The sequence below is a fragment of the Amblyomma maculatum genome, chromosome 5 (genome assembly GCF_055883805.1).
Source record: "Amblyomma maculatum isolate TAMU_Amacu chromosome 5, ASM5588380v1, whole genome shotgun sequence".
Taxonomy (NCBI): Eukaryota; Metazoa; Arthropoda; class Arachnida; order Ixodida; family Ixodidae; genus Amblyomma; species Amblyomma maculatum.
The window spans coordinates 156,944,707-156,965,918 of NC_139348.1; the positions used below are offsets into that span (position 1 = coordinate 156,944,707).

General features: G+C 45.4%; 1 protein-coding gene across 2 annotated transcripts in view; it reads left to right on the top strand.

Annotated features, from left to right (window-relative positions):
* Window positions 1-1,922: 1,922 nt before the first annotated feature.
* The window catches only part of LOC146190073 (uncharacterized), a 125,791-nt gene continuing 106,501 nt past the window's right edge, over window positions 1,923-21,212 (top strand). The window contains exons 1-3 of one of the 2 annotated variants that reach the window (XM_084603372.1): window positions 1,923-2,145; window positions 5,857-5,901; window positions 8,797-8,919. In XM_084603372.1, the coding sequence (XP_084459498.1) occupies window positions 2,118-2,145; window positions 5,857-5,901; window positions 8,797-8,919 (196 nt within the window). In that variant the 5' untranslated portion in view covers window positions 1,923-2,117. The remainder of the gene's footprint in view (window positions 2,146-5,856; window positions 5,902-8,796; window positions 8,920-21,212) is intronic. The other variant, XM_084603373.1, reaches the window with a different exon arrangement.

Consider the following 21,212-nt stretch of genomic DNA (forward strand, 5'->3'; position numbering starts at 1 on the left):
TGGAAGTGGCAACTATAAGTTTCGATCGATATATCTTCACCGAGTCCGTGCCGGGTACCTCTAGACCCCTTCGGGGAGCAGATATTGCACAACCAGTGTATTTCTAACCATCTAGCGATCAGTTTGATGACTCGTATAAAGGTGTCTAGATGCATGACAGACATATATTTTGGGATCCGCCAATACTACCAGGAAAAAATGACACAGAACTCGACGTGAAAGCATCGACATCTTCTACAGCTTCTACTGCAATAGAACAGTGAACACGTAATGTAATTAAGGTGCACTTGTGCATTTTCGTAATTCGTCTTCAACGAAATGCGGCTGCCGTTGCAGGGTACCCGCGACAATGAGATATCCTCAGCCCAGCGTCAATATTATGCGTGTTATGAACACAGATATATGGCAACATGACGAAGACGCTGTTGAGGGAACGCAGGAAAGAACCGGAGCTTTGTTGCTGGAATGTACCCGGTCACTTCTTGTGCGCAAATTTGTGAATATTGGCCTATATGCATGCACAGGGTTGCTTATGCAGTCCAGCAAAGTGGGCCACATAGCGACACGGCGCGTTCCATCTCGCAACTTCGGGAGCAGGGAAGATGAGTAGGGACAAGAACGAGCGCTGTGTCATAAATATCAGAGCCTCCGTTATGCATGCTATTTCACCACCACCGGGGTGGGCTTTATAAAGGCGACCGGATTGTAAAATGCGCTCGCGATCCATCTCGCCGCTTTTTGGCGCCTCTTCCGCGGCAGTTCCTCGAAGAGGCGACGACAGGCAGCGCCCCTGCATCGGATGATGGGATGGACCCCTCGGCAACAAGCGGCGACGTGGCCTCCACTTGTTCCTCACAGAGTTTGGATTTGTAGTAGGCCAATAAATAAAGATGCGTGTGTTTTTCCGAACACTTAGAGCTTACGATTATGTTCCTCAATGTCCGCATTGTTCGTTATAAGAAAATAACTGCGTTTTTGAAAATAAACTAAAACACGGCGGGCCCCTCAAGGCCTGAATCGCTTTGGGGCGTTAAGCCCTATAACCATACCAATCCAAAAATAATTTTCTTACAGCAATCCAGAACTCGGCTCCGTGTCTGTTTCTGTCTATACACATGTCATGGCTTTGTACGAAAGGCTTTGTGTGGCTCTACTGAAGGTGATGACTCCGCACATGTAGTGACTCCTCTGCATACTAAATATGAACCTTCCAGCATACTGACGTGCTTGGGATCAGCGTCCTGGCTACTTTTATGACGCCGTAAACGAACTGTTGCCATGGCTGCATCATTTGATGAAAAGCTGAGCTTGGACAGGATATATATATATTTTTATTATTCGATAGAAACCACATCTTTTGAACGAACACCAAAATTAAAGTTTCGGCTGTATCTACGCACTGTATAGGGAGGTATTCTGCAACTTCGTCTGACTTCCAAGCACCGCTTGAAAATTATCATTTCAAGCGTGAATGACATTTCACATGCCAGGCAGATGATGCAGTCTGTTTCTGTACAAAGCGGATGCTATGAAAAACTAATAATTCATTTGCCGAAAGAAACCAGTTTTTGGTGGAGATTTCCAAGTGTTCTTCTACAAGACCTAAGCTATAGCTGAGCTGTACAAGAAACGCATTTTCAAGGTGGCCCTATTATAACCTAGTACATTCATTAATGATCGAACCGATTGTATCGATGAAAGCTTCCACAAGAGGAAAGCCTTAGAATAGATAATTAGTGGCGTTCTAAGAAATTGCTTGAAGAAAATACCCCTCTGATGGAAGGAGCGCTGACGCCCTTTACACCGGAAGTGCTCCTATTATCCATAAACTTGACGGGCTCATTACTTATTCGAATTTTTATGAAGCCGAAGGGCGCTCGATTAAAGTGCAGAAAGAAGGCACACCTGCTGCTGTTCACGCAGTTTCTTTCAATTTAACGACCTCCAGTCCTGCTAAAATGATGGAACATTTCGTCGAACGTTGTGTGAGAGCCATTTTTGCGTACTCAGGCGCCTGGAAGAGCTGACGATTTACAAAGAACTCGATAAGCGGACGAACCGGATGTGGCGCCGTGCAGGCGTCTTTCGCCGAATAAGGAAAATTCTCGGCTGTGCTCATGGCTGTCTCATACTTTCTCAGAATCGGTAAGCCCAACCAAGAACGCTAACGCGCCGAAGTTTACCGTTAAAAGAGAAGAGACGGCACCTTTTTCACCCCACAGGCACTTTGTTTTCCAGGGACGGTCTTTATAGGCGTCTGCAGAATAAGGCTTACTTCTCGCAGACGACAACACTTTCGGGAGTGGGCAGAGGCAGTTTTTTTTTTTTTTTTTTTTTTTTTTTTTCTATGGTAGGTCCAGGAAGCAGACGACGCGTGACACCGAGCTCTCAAAACGTGCCGGATGACTATTTGCATATCTCGCAGTCTTGGAACCTGGTTACATGAGAACGCTGCGTGCATGCGTATGTGCATGTTTGCTTTCAGTATTCTTTCCATTGACTAAGTGCGAATAATAAATACGTCATCTGGCAGCGTAAACAGGAAACGCAGAGATGTTTGACACACTGACTACATTTCGGGAGCGGAACTAGGAAACCCGACAACGGCGTGTCAGATATTTGGAGCGCCGAGGCACGTTTCCTGTGAAACAACGAAAGAAAAAAAAAAAGGAAGAAATTTCTTCTCATTTCTTGTTTTATTACATACTGTTTGCTGTATTATAGATACTGCCTTGCGAAATCTGCGCGCCATGTTGTTATGGCGAATTGCGCCCGCACGCGAGCTTGCTTGCTTTTTTTTTTTTTTAAATGTAGGAGGCGATTTTCACGAAATAAAATTTAAATATTCGTGAGGAACTTTCTAGGTTCTTTGCTGCGAAGCCTTCGTTGCAGCCCGGCAAAACCGTGTTACACAGAACACGATTCTGCAGTAGAAGCTTATATGGTCTGTTATGCACGAATTTCTACGTATGCATTCAAAGGCTTCCAAAAGACACCGCGTGCTTCTCAAAATTGCTGCAGACGAAATGAGGTAACGCCCTTTCCAAGCGCATTGAACGATCAGAAAATAGAACTCGGAAAAACACTCGTTCTGGATTCTTTTATTTCTTCTTTCACATCTGCTCGAGCAACAGCAGACGACGGATTACAGGAACGCAGACGAATGTGCCGGAATAGTAACCGGGAGCAGACGATATGTGTCTGCTGAAAAGAAGGCTGGAAAAAAATGGACGCGCATCACTGTCTCATTACCGGAAATAGATTCCTCGCGATCGAACCAGGAAGGCGTTGCAAAAACAGGATCATTGGAAGGCGGAAGAAATCTCGTTTGCATATTTCGACGGCCTGGCGGGTGCGTGGGTGGCGAGTTGGAAATCAAATGGGGAGGCTGGTGTAAACCCGCCCACAGTTCTTCTATGTATGTACATTTATTTATTTACAATACTGTCAGTCTCACAAGACATTATAGCAGGAAGGGCACACAAGTAATACACACTAATTGAAACAAAAAGTTTCAAAAAAAGAAAGAAAAAAATACCGGATACTAAACCGTATTATTTATGGTGCTTCAATATGGACAAAAAACCGCGAGTAATATCAATTGCGCGTATAAATGGAGTGCTGAAATGCTAGGAACCCAAAGTGGGATCAATGCAACAATTTTAAGGTATTAGAGAGGGCAAATAAACAATACATAGTTCCATTTATAAAGGTTAAAAACTGCATTTACAAAAAGAAACAATCCTATAGCGTTTTCTAAACTGCATTACAATCTGGGAGAAATCTACGAGCAGTTAATAGAGTTCAACACACGTGCGGTGGCACCATTTTCTTAAACTGCCGAAAGGGGAAACGAAACAAGGAAAACGAACGGAGCCGAGGTGTGAGGCCAGGCAAAGAAAAACTTTGTTTTGGAGAACTTTGCAACAATCCGTGGCGAACATAAGCTCTGTTTACAGGGGCCTAACTGCGGGGCCGAGTGGAGGGTTTGAGATGAGTGCACTCGACTCCTCCGTGTTTTAGAGAACCCACCCCGACGAGCCGGGAGACTAAACCGTTACAAGCGAAGTCAAAGTCTGTAGTGAGTGCCAAATATATATATAATATATATATACATATATATATATATATATTATATATATATATATATATATATATATATATATATATATATATATATATATATAGTCCATGCTAAAGCTTTTCTGCTTGTTTAAATAGAAAGCTAAGCATAAGACCAAGCTATAAGCACAAATATTTCGATGCTCCTGACTTGTTCGGTGCAGCCAAATATACAAAAAAAATTGATTTCGTGTGTTGCCCAGCGCAGTAACACACACGCCGCGTACGTACCAGTGCTCATAGATGTTTTTTTTTTTTTCCTTTCTTTATTAAGCTGCATCCTACTATAGCTGCCGACATCCGGCGTGCGCTCCAACGACTTTCATTCACGAAATGAAGTCTCGCGCACAACTAGGAAGATAACTCGGCGAGCTTTTTCTGGAACTCGCGTTGCACTCGAAGGCTCGAGATAAGTGCGTGTGGGGCGAGAACTTCGAGCTTCTCCTGAGGCCGACTAACTCCAGACGGGCGGGTATATAGCTGCACAGCAATGACATCATATGCACCCGTTATTTCGTTTCGTGGAAGAAAGAGTCTGTTTCGGTCCCGGGTTCGCTGGAACCGAACGAGGAAGAAGCAGAGGAAAAAAACACAAAGAATTAAAAGAACGAAGCTGTAAGCGGTTGCGTGATTTTTCCTGTGTGCGCGTCGGGCAGTGATTACTTGAGTTAGAGCTCAAAGTTAGCGGTCCGTGTAGTTATGGTAGCGAGTGCAAGAAAAGATTGCCCCACACGCGCGAAGTACGATCGAGAGAACCACAGGAAAGAAATTGCGTTTCTAAGAATGGCGTCACTTGCATAGCACGTGCATGCGTGCGTTTGCTTATATTTGGGCGAGTGGTGAGGACTGAAAGGCAGACTTCATTATTGTAAGAAAAAACGGATATAAAGAAAGAGAGGAGAAGAAAATTGATATTGACCGAAAACCCTGAGTTTAATATTTGCAACGTATAAACAAATGCCTAATTGACTTAAACTGCACTCCTGCAGCGAAAATTGATCTCTGGCGCAAATTAAGCGTTTTTTTTTTTTTTTTATATATATCACGTTAACCCCTGGGCTCCTGGCTTGCCGAGCTGAGGTAAACCATGACTGTTCACCAAGAACTGAAGCCACTGAAGTTGCTAATATAGATTCCATTGATTTTCGACGGCAGATTTGAGATAAAAAGCGCCTTTTTTCCCCCAGCTGTTGAACGCTTTCTGGATGTGTGGGCCCACGTAAATGTGAATCAAATACAAAAGGTTAATGCCAATTCATGAGCGAATACAAAGTATTTATACGAAAGCATGCCTGACATTGCGGTTTAGCGGAGCATGTAGCAAACAAAATACATGCAATTAAAATATTTTTGTAGCACGGCTAAAAGGACAGCTCAAGAAATAAATAATTTGAATATCGACATAGAAAGCGACTTTACAACTATCAACAATAGCCGTTTCGAAGGCGAATACTCATTACATGTCGAGCCATTCGCACACAGCGCGCCGCCGACCATTAACACGTGTACGTCTGCTGCATTGCGTTTTGTTTATTCATTTTTTTTTTTTTTTTTTTTTTTTTTTTTTTTTTTTTTTTGCCGTCTGCGGGGTTTCCGAGCAGACGAATTACCCAGAAGCTGACGAGGAAGCAGACGACACACTTCAAAGCGGTTCGCCGCCCGCATCCCTTTCTCCAACGGCGGCCGCAGAAGCCGCTTCTGAGTCTGCACTGTTTTTTATTTCTTCCTTTCCAGGTTATTCTTGTGCATCCGCTGCTGAGAACCAAGGCGCTACCAGAAGTGAGCTTGAGATCGTTTTTTCTTTCTTCCTCTTCTCATTCCTCCTCGTCTCTCTCTCTCTCTCTGTTTTATTATTTCTCGCAACCCTTGACATCTGATCTCCGGGGCGGCTTCTCGGAGAGTGGCCTTTGTACTAGGAACGAGTTCGTACTACACGGGAAGCATAAACCTTCCAGGGGGACGACGAGTAAGCGGTAGCTTCCAGGGAACATCGGAGGGATGTGTGCTCGCGCCATGCTGGACCATGTGTCATAACTCTGAGTGCCTCTGAGTGCCTCTGTGCGAATCTCTTTAAATGTTTACAAGGATGCGCTTTAAGGGTGTGATTGCTCTACAGTCACGTGATATATCAAGAGCCCAAGTCGATGCTCATTACAGTTTTGCAAACTCGACGATACAGCCCAGGAAACAGTGAAAGCATTATTTCGGTTCCACTGGAGGCATGACATCATTTGAAGTCCTTGAAAGGCTTGTGGTCGATAGAATTTTAAGATTTCACACTGACTATAGTCTTTGTCCCGTGGTCATGCACAGCTGATTATTTGCACCCTACCGACCATCCATCGTGAATTTTCGCCTGGCGTGGTCTTCTTTTGTCGTCCCTTTCAGTGCTAAGCCTAATGATTAGAGCTTCGACTAGTTGCAGTTTCTAGAGCACCCATTTTCTCCCCCACCCGAAACAAGCAAAAAAAAAAAAAAAAAAGGGAAAGCTAATTCATGAATCATATTCTTTTCCGGGATGATTTGGCTTTCGGTCTTAGGTGACATAACATAGTTTTGTTGTGTTATATAGCGTTAACGTATTTTCGGCGCTCATATTAGTAGCCCATTTAGTAGTCATCTTCCTGTAAACTACACACCCCTCACACTTGCACGGGGGCGCACGCACGCACGCAAAAACCCTACACACAGATCACAGCTATAGAATAGTATTCGAGCGAAAAGTGGATAATGCTGTTTTGTTTGTAGACATGTTTGCGAAAAGTAATGAAAGCAACCACCTATATATCGTCTCCGTGCAGCAGTGCGAATGTTGTCCATATATAGAATCATATATCAGCAGATATGCCGCTTTAAAAAGACATCAGTGGTTCCGAACCGTGCCGCTTAACTTTTATTTCTCTTTGGCCACTTGGGGCAAACCTCCCTCAAACGAGAGATGCAGGAAAGGAGAAATTATGAGCTGCCAGCGGACAGCATGCCATTCACAAGAGTAGAACCGGGGCGGGTATACATTAACCTTACCTTCTTGCTCCCCCCCCCCCCCCCTCTCCCCCCTTCCCCCCAAAATCACAAAAATAAAAATAAAAACGAAAATGAATGTCCATTTTGGCACCACAACACCGTGGCACGAAGAATTTACTGTCATTAACCTTGTGCAGACTACCACGCCTCAATCGTTACCATCATCGTCCGTAACCATTTGGCGTCAACTGTCGATGGAAAAGCGCCATATATTCCACCTTCGCATCACCGTTATGTTTCCTGCAAGCGCAGCGGACGGGTTAATACTAAACACTTGCGCTATCATCTTTAGCCGTCACTCTATAAATGGGGAGCCGCCATAACATCGCACGTTGGAAATAGCTTCCAAACTGTGCGGCGACGGAGCTCGGTGCCGGCAGAGCCCAAGGAAAGTAAAATGTCGCCGAGATGGTGACGAACAGGAGCGACGACAAAGTCATATACGCTTGCCAAACGACCCCTACCATTTACAACGGAGCAGAGAAGGAGTAGACGAATGTGACGGGTTGCATGTACGTCTCCCTCGGCCTCTCCTCACAACCCCACCAGACAAACGACCTCGTTGAATCCTGACAAGGGCAAGGTTAATGCCGCAGTTTCCATTTGCGCTCGCGCCAGAGCGTGCTAGGTGTCGCAATATGGAGGCGACGAAGACGCCTCTGCTGCATATCCGCGTAACTGGATTCCGGAAACAGCGCTGCGCACACCTTCTCTTTCTGCCTTCTCGTGTAGATGAAGGTACCGTATAAACTCATCCTCAAGCAACGCTAAACTTTTTCTGCACGAGTTACTGAAAGTCAAGTGGAATACAACACTGGGCGTAAAGAGACGCGTAGGATACGCGCCGCTGACATATTACCGTGTTCGTTATTCGTGAGCATTTATTTGCTTTTCTCCCTATATATAACGAAAGAAAGTACCCATGCAGGGTGCGGTATACCATACGAAAAATAAAATATATATATATATATATATATATATATATATATATATATATATATATATATATATATATATATATATATATATATATTAAAAAGTCGCAACGACGCTATGCTGTGAACGGTGCCGTAATGGATCGCTTCGGATTCAACGACGAAGCTAGGAATGTTTCAGTGTACTGACGCCGCACAGCATGAACACATGGCGCCTTTCTCTGTTCGCCTATAATGAAAAGTGCCTAAAGCCGCCAGGATCAAGCCGACTACTTCGGGGTGAGCTGCAGAATAGCAAAAATACTAAGCCACTGTGACAAGTAAGTTTAGAGATTAGTCATGAGCTATAAACCCAACAAAATATTTTTGGGAAAGCATTGTTCGAAAACAATAAGCGGGGCAATGACTTCGTAGAGTGCGGAACTGGCATCGACCCGCAGAACTCGATCGGTTTGGTTTATGGGGTTAAATGTCCCAAAGCGACTCAGGATGTTAGAAGCGCCACAGTGGAGGGATCAGTCAATTTCGACCACGTGTACTGAAATCGTATAGCGCACGGGTGCCTTGCTTTTCGCCTCCATAGAAAGGCGGCATCACGGCCGGGATTCGATTCGGCGTCCTTGGGTAGAGCAGTCGAGCGCCCTAACCATTGCACCAAAACAATGGGGCCCCAGTATTCGATGAAGGTTGATTTTTGTTTAAATAAAATGCGCAGGGGGACCACCGTGGCCCGAGTATAGCCAGCTAGCGCACAGCGGGCGCTGCAGCCCGGGCGTCGCCAGGCGTCGCATTAGCGAATCCTTGACTGCTGTGCGTGACTTGCTGCAGGATTCGAAATGTAAGCAACACAGTTGTGGACGCTGTCACTGCACGCTCAGTCCTTGGTGTAGTGAGGAAACACATGCATTTCGGTTGAACGCATAATGCTGAAAACGATGCATTGACATCACATTTTGGTATCGGATTTAGGAAACTTGCGTTTACGAGTGAAGATTATCGTGCATTACACTAAACGACAGCATAATTTACGACACTATAGACTGTGATTATTTAAATCGCATTAGCGCATTCTATTTTCACCCACCGCAGTGGATCAGTAATTTAGGCATTAAGTTGGTTACCTAAGGTGAAGGGACGAGCACAGTTTTCTGTGAGATGTTTTAAATTGTAAATGAACTGCGGCATATTTTAAGGCTGTTAGGTGTATGTTGAAGGCAATTGTTCAAGCTTCCGATGCGTGACAAAAATTTGATTTAAACATTTTTTTTTTTTTTGCGCTCGCTCCTATAGTAGTCGAAATTGTCATGTCGGGAGCTCTCACGAAGAGATTCATGCTGGGTAGTCCGCTATGTTGTCGCCGTTGGCAGCAGACGACGCAGAGCAGCCATGGGCTGCAGTGAATTGACCAAAGTGCCTTATCGTTTTCGACGGTCCACCAAGCAAACACATTTTACTGAGGTGACGTGCCTGAAAGATGTCGGCATTCCTCAGGAACGTATTTATCGATGTTGTCACCGAAATACAAAGCGCGCAATGATAAAAGGCAAAGTGGTACGGCATGAACCCGTTCACGCTATGCGCGGACGACTGCACGAGGGGTTTGGACTTGCGGCCTCCAGCCGACATTCAGGGATTTCTGCTTCTCAGGAGTGGTATATACTTGCCCAGGTTGTCGTCGATCTCGCGTCTGTTAGTTCGTGCAAGCCATTCGCATCAGTGTCAGTGAGTTCCTTTGTCTTCTCACGCATGACATATTTTTGGAATCACGAAAAACCCGCAGGAGGCCTAGTTTTATCGCTGAGCTGTTGGTTCTGTTACAGCCTACCACAACACAAGATACCATCGCGCCATATTACCGTCTGCGTACATTACGCGATGATGTAAGTGCTGCTGTGTTGCGCGTGCGGTCGCGTCGTCTGCGGCCAAGCACGACAACATTGCGGGCTACCCAGAATACCTCGTTTCTGGCAAGCTTACAAAGCCGCAAGCCAATGAAAAATTAAGGAAACAGAACATGACCGATGGCGATGATGACTTTTATTGAATGTTGGCGGGTCCAGGGTGAGCGCGCCTGCTCATGCCAATGCCCGCTTCTTCCTCGTCCGTAACACTAACCGGGGCCACCGAGCGATCATCCCGATAGTGGGAGAGGCAGGAGTCGAAGTTGATCAGATTCATGATTATGATCGTGTCTGGACGGGTGAAGACAGAAGAGAAGGAGGTTAACGGCTTGGCGCCATGACGATGACCGATGAAGCCTGGCCCACGAAGCTGTCGGTGCACAGGTCGTCGGATTCGACGGCTGAATCCCAGGCACGCATCAAACGGCAGGAGTAGGGACAATGTCCTCACGTGTTTCGTTGTATCGGATCGGTGGGTTCGTCTGGTCGGAGTCTCGGGTCAGTCGGATTTTGGTGGGGTCCTTTATTCGCTGTGTCTTGTGAGTGTCCACACGTGTTGGTTTCGTCTCGGGTCGGTGGTGTCTTGCCTTACATCATGTCTTATGGTTAGGGCCGGGGACCGGGCAGAGGAGGGAGGGGGAGGAGCGGCGAGGTCAGGTCGAGTCTTGCAGGTCGGGGAACAGCCAAACGATGCGTCCCGGAAGCCGGTGAAGGAAAGAAACAGAACATGATCGACCGATGGAGATGATGAAATTGATGACGTTTAATGAATGTTGCGGGCCTAGCGCGAGCGCACGTGCCCACGCCACTGCGCGCTTCTTCTTCCTCGTCCGTAACAATCTATATAATTACGAGGCAACTGTCAAATATTGTGAGATATTTCTATATCGACAGAAATGGTCTAAGATTCCGATGCGTAGCAAAAGATTCGCCCTTAAGTTTGTTCTGAGCTCAACGAATAATTAAGACTGCCACAGAAAAAAGTTAGGTGCGTTTTTTAAAATAAAATTCAAGGAGCTAAGATCACGGGGGAAAGATATGCGGATATAATTCTTGCTACGGTGCAGTCACAGAATGTGTAAAAATAATTAACTAGAAAATTGAGGCGGAGGGGGGAAGGGGGCAACTTAAACATTGAGGCAATGACTTACGCGTTAATGCTTCCCATAATGCGGGACCTCTTGCGAGTCGTCGCTCGCACACATGCCCATTCCAACTGGTTTATTCATTAACCCCTTTATTACTGCCTCTTTTATCTCACAGGTACACGTCAGCACGCATTCGTTACCTTTCCAAATGGACACCTATAAAGCCCTGCTTTCCCAAGCCATACGAATGGGCCTGCGTGGCCTATATAGGAATAACGCGTCTGTATTACTCCTTAGAGTTCTGGAAGGGTCGATTCTCGTTTCGCCCTCTCACCATGAGAAGGCAGTGTCTGCCATGTCATGTGGTCTGGTGACGTCACGCAAGCCGCCGACCAATGACTACCTTCCAAGATCCATGCCCGTAACTTTTCGCTGACAACACCGACGTGGTCGGATTTCCTGCAAAACGAGCTCTTTAACTGTATCGAGTTGAAACTTCTGAATCGCCCATTATATCCGCGTTGATGCGGTACAAAAGTGAGCGAGTGGCTTTTCGAATGGCCGGCTCGAGTTCGCGAGGGCGACGACGACGGCGGGGCTTTTAAGGAAGACGCGCTCGCGGGCAATCGCTCATCCGGTCTTCTTCTGCTCCTCCAGAGGGTGGTGATTCAGTAGCGCCGGTATTTGGAGCAGCGGCAACCAGGCGGCCAAGTAAGGAATGGACGTGTTCGCAGAGTAATCGTGGTGCTGCCGAAGCGGCTCCGCGCGTAACTCAACGTCAGCGAACGCAATGAGCGCGAAGCGACAGGGCGCGTTTTGCGACGAAGCGGTTCCATTTTTGGAGAGATGGGTGAAGAAAAAGAAAAGAAAAACACGAAATTTTCATTCCTTGCGTCAACGAGGTGCTGTGGATACCCAGCTTTCTTTTTTTTTTGGTGACATTTAGGAATGAACAGTGCATCGCCGATCGAGCGCGTGGTCGATGACTTCGAGATGTGTTCTACGTACAGGATAGCGTACGGGTTTCTCCTTATGGCGATATTGGGGATAACTCAATTTCGTTTTCGTTCTATATAATAAGCGATTCCTGAACTGTTTCTGTGTACGTTGCTGTTTGTCTGGTTTCAAGGAACCATTTAGTACATTTAAACATTTTCCCGGCACATCGGTTCTGACTTGTGATGACTTCACCCTAAGGGACTCCGTGATCTTCATTTTGAAGTGAACGGCGGTATAATTTGTAAGCCTCTCCGATCGGCATCTCAAAAACAATATCGGCGCCTGGAAGTTTACTTCGAAGTCAGACGGCGTGAGCGACACCTTGCGTCAATTCTCGCTTCTTTTACCTTACAAGAGCTCCATTCTCAGCGAAAGTGCAGTCTTAGTTAGCTTATACGTTAATTAACGGAACTTCGACACCTTCATATCAGTGCCTTCCATTTATACTCGGTGCTCTGTTATGGAGAAGTTGAGCATACAGTGCTATAAAAATGCTATAAAAGTGCTATAAAACCAGTGTTATAAAGTCATTATTTTTCATGAAGAGGTAATAGGAATAAGTTAATAGGATCGTTGATAGGGATACGAAAGCAAGCCAGATATGTTATCGAAATGAAATGAAATTTGGGAAATGTTTATTTTATTGTATAGATAACTTAGATGAAAGTTCGAAGTTAGTTACGAAATATTTCTGACTAAAAAACATCGCACCCTCAAAGGTGTGTATCCAAGACTATGACTGCAATCTCCAGAAGAGGTGCATTTAAGCTACTGATGCGCCCTTTTAATGAGTGCAGTGCTGCTTGCTGCACCTATTAAGAGGGTGCATCAGTATCACAATGCATCCGTGCTTGGAGGTGTGAGTTGCAGATACCAAAAGGATGCGATTTTGTTTACCGTGAAAAGAAAGCATACACGAGGGGTGCGATCCAGAATCATGACCTCCAAGTGTTGTGTACGACGCTCACAATGGCCAGTCTACTAATCACCATCATCTTTTGATACTGTCCCACTTTTTTTACTGGGTCAAGTAGCAGGAAGGCACCCGAGTCCTTATAGTTCAACTTTGGAAAGGCATTCTGCGAAAAATATCTAAATATAAAAATCCGAATGAACCGCCGAAGGGTTTCGCTCCCTAATGTCACACACACACACACACACACACACACACACACACACACACACACACACACACACACACACACACACACACACACACACACACACACACACACACACACACACACACACACACACACACACACACACACACACACACACACACACACACACACACACACACACACACACACACACACACACACACACACACACACACACACACACACACACACGCACACGCACACGCACACGCACGCACACGCACACGCACACGCACACGCACACGCACACGCACACACACACACACACACACACACACACACACACACACACACACACACACACACACACACACACACACACACACACACACACACACACACACACACACACACACACACACATCTGGGTATCCACAGCACTCTGTTGATGCAAGGTATGAAAATGTCGTGTTTTTCTTTTCTTTTTATTTCCTCCATACCCGTGCAGAGGAGGTTGCGCTTAGGAGGATCCGAGTCGGTGTTGTCCTCACACCAGCTGTCAATCGGAAGTGGTCTCACTTCCGACACTTAAATCCCAGCCCCAGAATGTCCGATATGTAAAGTCGAAAATGCTGAAGCCGACACTCACCACTTGCTGTGGGACTGCCCAGCACTGAAACCGGCACCTGACGATAGCTGGCCCATCAGCAAGTAATCCTGCCTCGTATATAGCCTGAACGCAGGAACCACATCATGGCTTACTCCTGGACTTCATAATATCAGCCAACCTTTTTCCATTCACTTAATCACCCTACTGATGCCCTGAGGCAGTAAATATCGTTACAAAAAGAAATAAAACCCCGAAACCTTAACTACGAGGGGCGGTCCGCGGGGGTTAAAGAAACCGATGATATCTACACAATATAAAAAAAGCCTCCTTTCCCGCTTTTCGCTCTATTATCTACACGAAGTGAGGGCGATGACTGCAACACATGTTCAACGTCACGACGAGTGGGAGAAAGAAAAATAAAGCTGAAAAAAAAAAATCGCTCGCGAATCACTAGTCTCAAAGCTACAATTATGAAGAAATATAAGTTATGAAACCACGTACCTTACGCGTTCACGGTAAAATTGGAATTGGGTAAGGAAAAAAGATTAACCATGGGCAGGAGGACAACCAGTCAGTTGGTAAGAGGACTAATAGACAGCTACATGGAAGAGTGGAGAAAAGGTGAAAAATATAGGGGAACTTCAAGACGACATATCAGACTGACGTGCATGGAAAAGGGCCTCATCCGTCACAAATTAGCTAACAATTTAATTTTTCACCCATTAGGGAGACGATCAAACTTCGCCTAAAGATTAGACTCAATGCGCCTTTGACACTGCCTTTTCTTCCGCTTATACTTTCATAATATTTGTTTAAATTCGTTTTAGTGAAACAAGGCAAGCATCAGTGGACACCTTTGATTGTCAGAGGTGTGTAGTCGTCGTTTCGTATAGTTATTGCGAACTATCCTCCGTCTTGACTAGATAATGGATGCTAAACGGGAAGTGAAATGGTATATACATGACACGACCTTGAACGATGCACGAACTACGGTAGCGTCACTATTGCGACACAAAATCACGCGCGTGTTTTCTCCAAAATCGACTTTCTCCATTTCAGTGACGGTGGCAGCAACATAGATGGCTTTTCGTCCGAACGAGCTGTATACTCCTTAACCTTAAAGGTGTTTTCACTGGGACTGGCTTTCCTGGCTCTGCCTTACGATTCATTAATGCCCGCGCCGTTCAAAATCCTAAATACTCTTAAAGGAGTGACAGGTGTTTAATTTTCGGGTTTGCGTTTTATCATTTGTAATGACGCGTTAGGCATTACTGCACACTTATCACCACGTCATATTCGTCTACGACTGTTGAATCATTTATCGAATTTCGTTTCTTAGCTGTTTCGGTTTTATTTTCTACAGCCGAGCGATGGCTGTGACGTCACAGTCAAGTCTAGGTCACGCGAGGGATGACAATACAGCAATATAATCATTTCTGTGTCATTTTAACTCACTACAATGTTAAAGCCAGCCTGCCTCAAGAACAGGAATCATTACAAGTGAAGAATGAGCAATTATATCACTGTTTTTTTATGCCACGCATCAAGGCATGATTGTGACGTCAATGCCATCTCTCAGATAAGTAAACCGAAACTGGCGAGAAACGAAAATTCAGTTATAAATTATTTAGCGGTCGTAAGTGAAAACTGCGTGTGGATTGATATAAAGTAATGACTTACGCATCACTAACAAGAAGAAAAATTCCACCACAATTTGGTGTCTATAGTCCTTTAAAGGAGTAAAGACGCCTAATTTCGGGTTTGCGTTTTACCATTTGTAATGACGCGTAAGGCATTATTACTGCACTCGTATCACCACGTGATATACACCCACGACCGCTGAACCATTTATAATCGAATTTCTCTTGTCGCTTGCTATGGTCTTGTTTCCAACAGCTGAGCAATGGCTGTAACGTCAAAGTCAAATCTAGGTCACGTGAGGGATGGGAAAAAAAAAAACATGAATGTAATCGTTCCCCTGGCGTTGGAATTCACTACAACGCTAAACCCAACCCCCTAAAGAACAGGAATCACAAGTGAAGAGTCAGTGATTATATCTCTGCTTTTTTTTTCTTCCCGCATGGGACCTAGACTTGGCTGTGACGTCACAGCCATCGCTCGACTGCTGAAACCGACACCGAACCTGGCGAAGAAGGAAAATTCAATAATTTTAAATCAGTTGGCGATCGTAGGCAAAAACCACGTGGTGATCCATATGAATGTCTTACGCATAATAAGACGAAAACTGCAACCCAAATTTGGTGTCTATACTCTTTTAACAAAAACCACGCTGCCGCATTGATACAAACTGCACGTCCGAGTTGTAGAAACCGAATTGTTACGCAACGGATAACGGAGCTGACATTTGAGTGGAAGAAGGCAGAGGTTGCCGCGTCACAGTATTCTCTGTACTTTTGTCTGGCAGGCGTCCTATTGTATTCAACGAGAGATGAACGTATGACGACGCCTTCCTAGAACTGAGCTGGACCGAGGCTGTAGCGGTGGCGTTCTAGGAAGAATAAAACTGAGGCTGTCAGTTGACGTACGCAGGTCATTGTCTGTAAGACAACGAATAAAAGGGCGCAGACAGATACAGCGATAGATCGAGTGGCTCTCTCCATCGCCCCCTCATCAATTCTCGTAATTTAAGGCTTTAATAACGCCGTCTACACTGCCCGAAGGAAAGCTACTTCCATGGAATACGATGCGATGGCGTGTCTGCAACATTCCAGTCCTGCGTACCTGCAATGTTGGAACGTTCGCCTGACGTGACTCTAGTGATGGCGAGGCCTGTAAGACGTATTTTGTCTATAAGACTACCTGCTAAGCCCCCGAGAGTGCAGGACTTCGGGCACGTATATCTTTGCTCACAGGGAACTACGCGTATCGACTAGGCCTTGTCCAGAGGAGGCTGAATGCGCGAAGTTGCTTTCTTGCTTTCTTCTACCGTTTGTGATGCAGGATTGCGAATTGGAATCGACTCCCCCACCAGCGCCTAGTTATTGGGTTTAAATAGATGTTTTTTCCTCCTCCTCCTCCTCCCCCGGAAGTACGCAATACAGGGCACTCAGGGGTAATCTCTCGATGCAGAGACTAGCCGGCGCAGAGGCGTAATAAAGACGTCACTGCTGAGCCTTTTCTCCGAAGAGGGACGTCGTTTCGTTATCTCCATCGCGGGACTCTATTCGGATAAGAAAAACTTGCTGGAACGCAGTGGACAAATGCCGACACGTTTCCGCGAACGCTGCGCGAGCGTCCACAGAATCCGCGCCAGCGACGAAGAGTGTTCCGGGAAAGCCAACGATGCCCGCGAAACCGTGAGAATGAACAAACAACGACGAGGAATAGAGAAACCAAAGAACGCGGCAAGAGAAATCGCTCGATCCACCAGGGTGTGACGAGACTCAGCTGGACGGCAGCAGCCTGCTGGAGGAGGCCATAAAAAAAAACACCCGTTGAGCATGCCGGAGTGCCCTCCGCATGTGCAATTCTTTCTTTACTTATCCGCTCCCATCCTCCCCTGAGGCTCTGGCTATTTTTTCAGCGTTTAATATTTTTTTCTTTCTGTTTTTCTGTCTTTGTTTTTTCATCCTTGTCCAATTGCGCGGGTTTAGGCAGCATTAGAAACTATAACGAAGAAGAACACCACGACTAGCATCTTTTCATTTTTTTTTCTTAGTATTGACTTTTTTTTTTATTCCTTTCCTTATGCCCTTTTGTCTTTCCTTCTGATGCTTTCATTTATTCCTTTTATTTTTCTCTTCAAGTGTCACTCTAGAACACTACACATACACTACATTATATATCATGACATAACCATAGCATATCATGCTTGTTTAATTTTTTCTTGTTCAACTTATGTGATTAGCATGGGATGCCGGTTGGTACCCTGAAAGGGACAACTCGTCCGTAAATACATTTCAGGATATCAAGCCATTGAGGACAGGACGAATATTTACTAATTAAACGATTCAATTTAAGAAGAAATAAAATAGCTACAGTAGCGACGTGTTTCTTGCCATATATAGTCATCGATACGAACATTGTATCATGCCATATATGATCGCGGCATTACGCCGCCGGGAGCAGCAGCTCTAAAAAGAAGAAAAACTAATAAAAACAAACTGAAGCTGGAAGCGAGACGCAGCAGCCAAAGCTTTATAGCTGCCGTGCGGCGATGACACTTGTACACACATAACTCAGGCGCCAGTTGTGCCTTCTTCAGTTGCGCTAGTTTGCGCTTCCAGGAGCTGCTTCCCTTTTGTCATTCGTTTCATAGGTTCTGGGAATGGGCGATCGCTTGCTCTCTCGCGATCTTTTCGAAGGACTCTATCTCCTGGAGGCTCCGGAGCGCAGATGTCGTCGCGCACGGTGTCACTAGTCTCCTCCTCCTCTTCCGCCTCCTCCTCTTCCTTAGTGTGGTCCTAAAAAAAAGAAAAAAAAAATAGGCGAACTTGCTTTTCGCTGAGGGCAGCCTTGGCCCGGCGATACTAGCTGTCGTATGTCGTGTGACCTGCTACCGCTTGTTGCTCGAGCGGCGTCCTAAGAAGTGTCCTGACAGGCGTTGGAATTCGGCGACAATCTCGTTCCTGGAACGTGGCCATCAAGAAGGACGGGGTCAAGGATCAAGGCGGCAGAGCATTCTTTTGTTTGTGCCAAGTGCGACCTCTGTTGAAAAGGTTAACCGCGTATTTTCACATTAGCAATGGTGCGAAAAGTAAGCAAAAAACAAGAAGTCGGAAATAGCATATTATAAAGCAGATGTGAGTGTGACTGAATGGCTCGTGAGTGGTGGCACATTTCAGTGGGAACTTCTCAGCTTTAAACATGACTCGAGAAGCAGGAAAAACAAGGGTCGTTCAATAGTATTCTGACCTTAGGCATAAGTTATTGACATCGGGCCATTTGCGATGCTTTCCAGCGCGATAAGCTTATTTGTTTATTTTGGAGGCCCTCTGAACGAAACAAAGGCAGAAGAAAATTTACTATATGGTGAAAGAATCCAAAATCTAGGCATCTCACGCACCGGCAGAAAACAGAACGTTTTACTGCGCTTGCGCACGAGGAAAGAGAATAACACGATTTAAGGTAGGAAGTTGCTGTGGTCGCGATGGTGCTGCTTTCAGGTCCTGGGCGACGTCCATGACAAAGAGACGGTTAGATTCTCCGCATGGCAAGCGATAGCCTCTTTCTTCACCTTTCAGGACATGCACAGGGTTGCCGCGAGTGCTACGCAAATTATATATGCTAGCGGAATCCACGCTGCCTGAACATTTTTTTTTTTTTTTTTTTAACACGACAGTAAGTTCAACGCACACATAAGTGTGACACTTCTCGATGAACATCGCCAGACCTCCCCTCTCTTAATATATGAAATTGCCAGACGATCAAACCGCAAATTCATCGAACTTCGATCTTATAGAAGTATAAGGTAGTTCCTCCTCAAATGAGCTGTCATCGTGTCACATGGCTAGCAACAAGCTTTTCAGAGAAGCCTCCTGTACAGGGCCCATTAGAAGCTGTTTATTTTGCGCAAGTGCATAAAACGATCTGCTTGAAATGATCTGAAGTTGGCTTTAATTGTGCCAGGATAAGCAAAGTACTTTGACGCTAAATTAAAGAAAATGTTCTTCGCAAAGTGAAATCCCTATGCTCTCAACTTTACTTATACAGTGGTGTTGTCCGCCTTGCTGGCATCACTGTGCATGTTTCTGATTTCGGAGTCTAATGCACTCGCTGAAAAAAAAAAAAAAAAAAAAAAAAAAACTTTTTATGCGGGCTCAAATGCGGTGTTACGCAATAAGAGCTATATTATAATTGCTAACAAAAGTGAAATCAATGCATGATACACCTATTTTTGCTTTAAATCATAACGTAAGATCATCGGGAACGAGAGTACTCCGGAGTCCCTTTGACTGCTCGAGAGAAAATTCGTGGCACCATGAATTGCCTTGAATATCCTTTCCTAAAAATGAATGTCGTGAAACACGGCATTAATATCCCTCATTATAAAGACGAGGACTACCATGGCTGAAGGGAGTTGAAACAAGCCGTGTCCACGTGACAGGGGCAGGAAATCACAACTGACCGGAGCAGCAGAGAAAAGAGAAGTAGATGTTTTCGAAAACATGCACCTCTCACTGGCGTAATCAAAAATGTGCTACGCAACTAAGGGTGGCCATTAAAATCTGCAAGAGAATTGTTGCGAGCACGTATAAGGACACGAGTTTAGTCTGGTTCTTGCGTCGTACAGCACACCCCACACCGTCACCTTGTCTTGCAATATTTGCAATGTTACCTCAGACAGGGTGTCCCTTTCTAGACACCGTACCTTGAGGCCCCAAGATATGTTATTTCTTGTTCATTTTCTAAATCGTATTTCTAGGTCCTTTCTCGTATTCCAGACTGACGAATTGACGAATGTGTGTCTATATATAGTGAATGACGACGCGAGTTCACCAGGTGTTGACCGAAGGATTGAATCGGCCTTGCTTTGATCCCACAACTGAGGCTATATCCACGTCTTATGTTCCCAAGAAAATACCCGTATAGGATTATACCACGAGCAAGGAAGCGCAGCTCTTCATAGAGAACGCACTGAAACTGACGTCGAAGCATTACGCAACGAGCGGGTACACAAGGTTTTCGTGCGGTGCAACACCGCCTTATACTCCTATATAACGCTCCTGCATTGAGCGATTTATTGTAGCGTCCGATCTTTTCACAACGAAACGTTGAAAATAAGTGACGAGAACTTCGATAAACAACTTCGGTTGAACCGCGAGCAAAAGTAACGCAGTAGTAATCGATTATTCTTCCGTAATTATTGAGTTGCTTTTCTGGGGATATAATTACCCACTCCCCCTTCATGGATCACTGCCTTGTCGTGGCGGAGGGGCTTGCGAAACTCGATGAAGTCGTGAGCTCTGCTGTGTAGGGCCACCCAAGATAGACAGGTCACGGCAGAGAGTTCTGACAAAATGTGATTCACTGGAGAAGGTAATGGCAACCCACTCCAGTATTCCCTGCCAAGAAAACCCTATGGCCAGTCACAATACCATTATCGATATGGAGCCGGAAGATGAGCCCCCCAGGTTGGAAGGCGTCCCACATGTTACTGGGGATGAACAAAGGGCGATTCCTAGTAGCTCCAGGACGAATGAAGCGGCTGGGCTAAAGCCAAAAGGACGCTCAGTTGTGGATGTGTCGGGAAGCGACCGGAAAGTCCGATGTTGCAAGGAGATATATCACATAGCAACATGGAATGTAAGATCTATGACGCAAGGTAAACTGGATATCGTCAAGCGAGAAATGGATAGATTGAACATTGATATCTTGGGTATCAGCGAGCTCAAGTGGACCGGAATGGGAGAATTTAACTCCGGCGACCATTATGTCTTTTATTGTGGGCACGAATCCAAGAGAAGGAA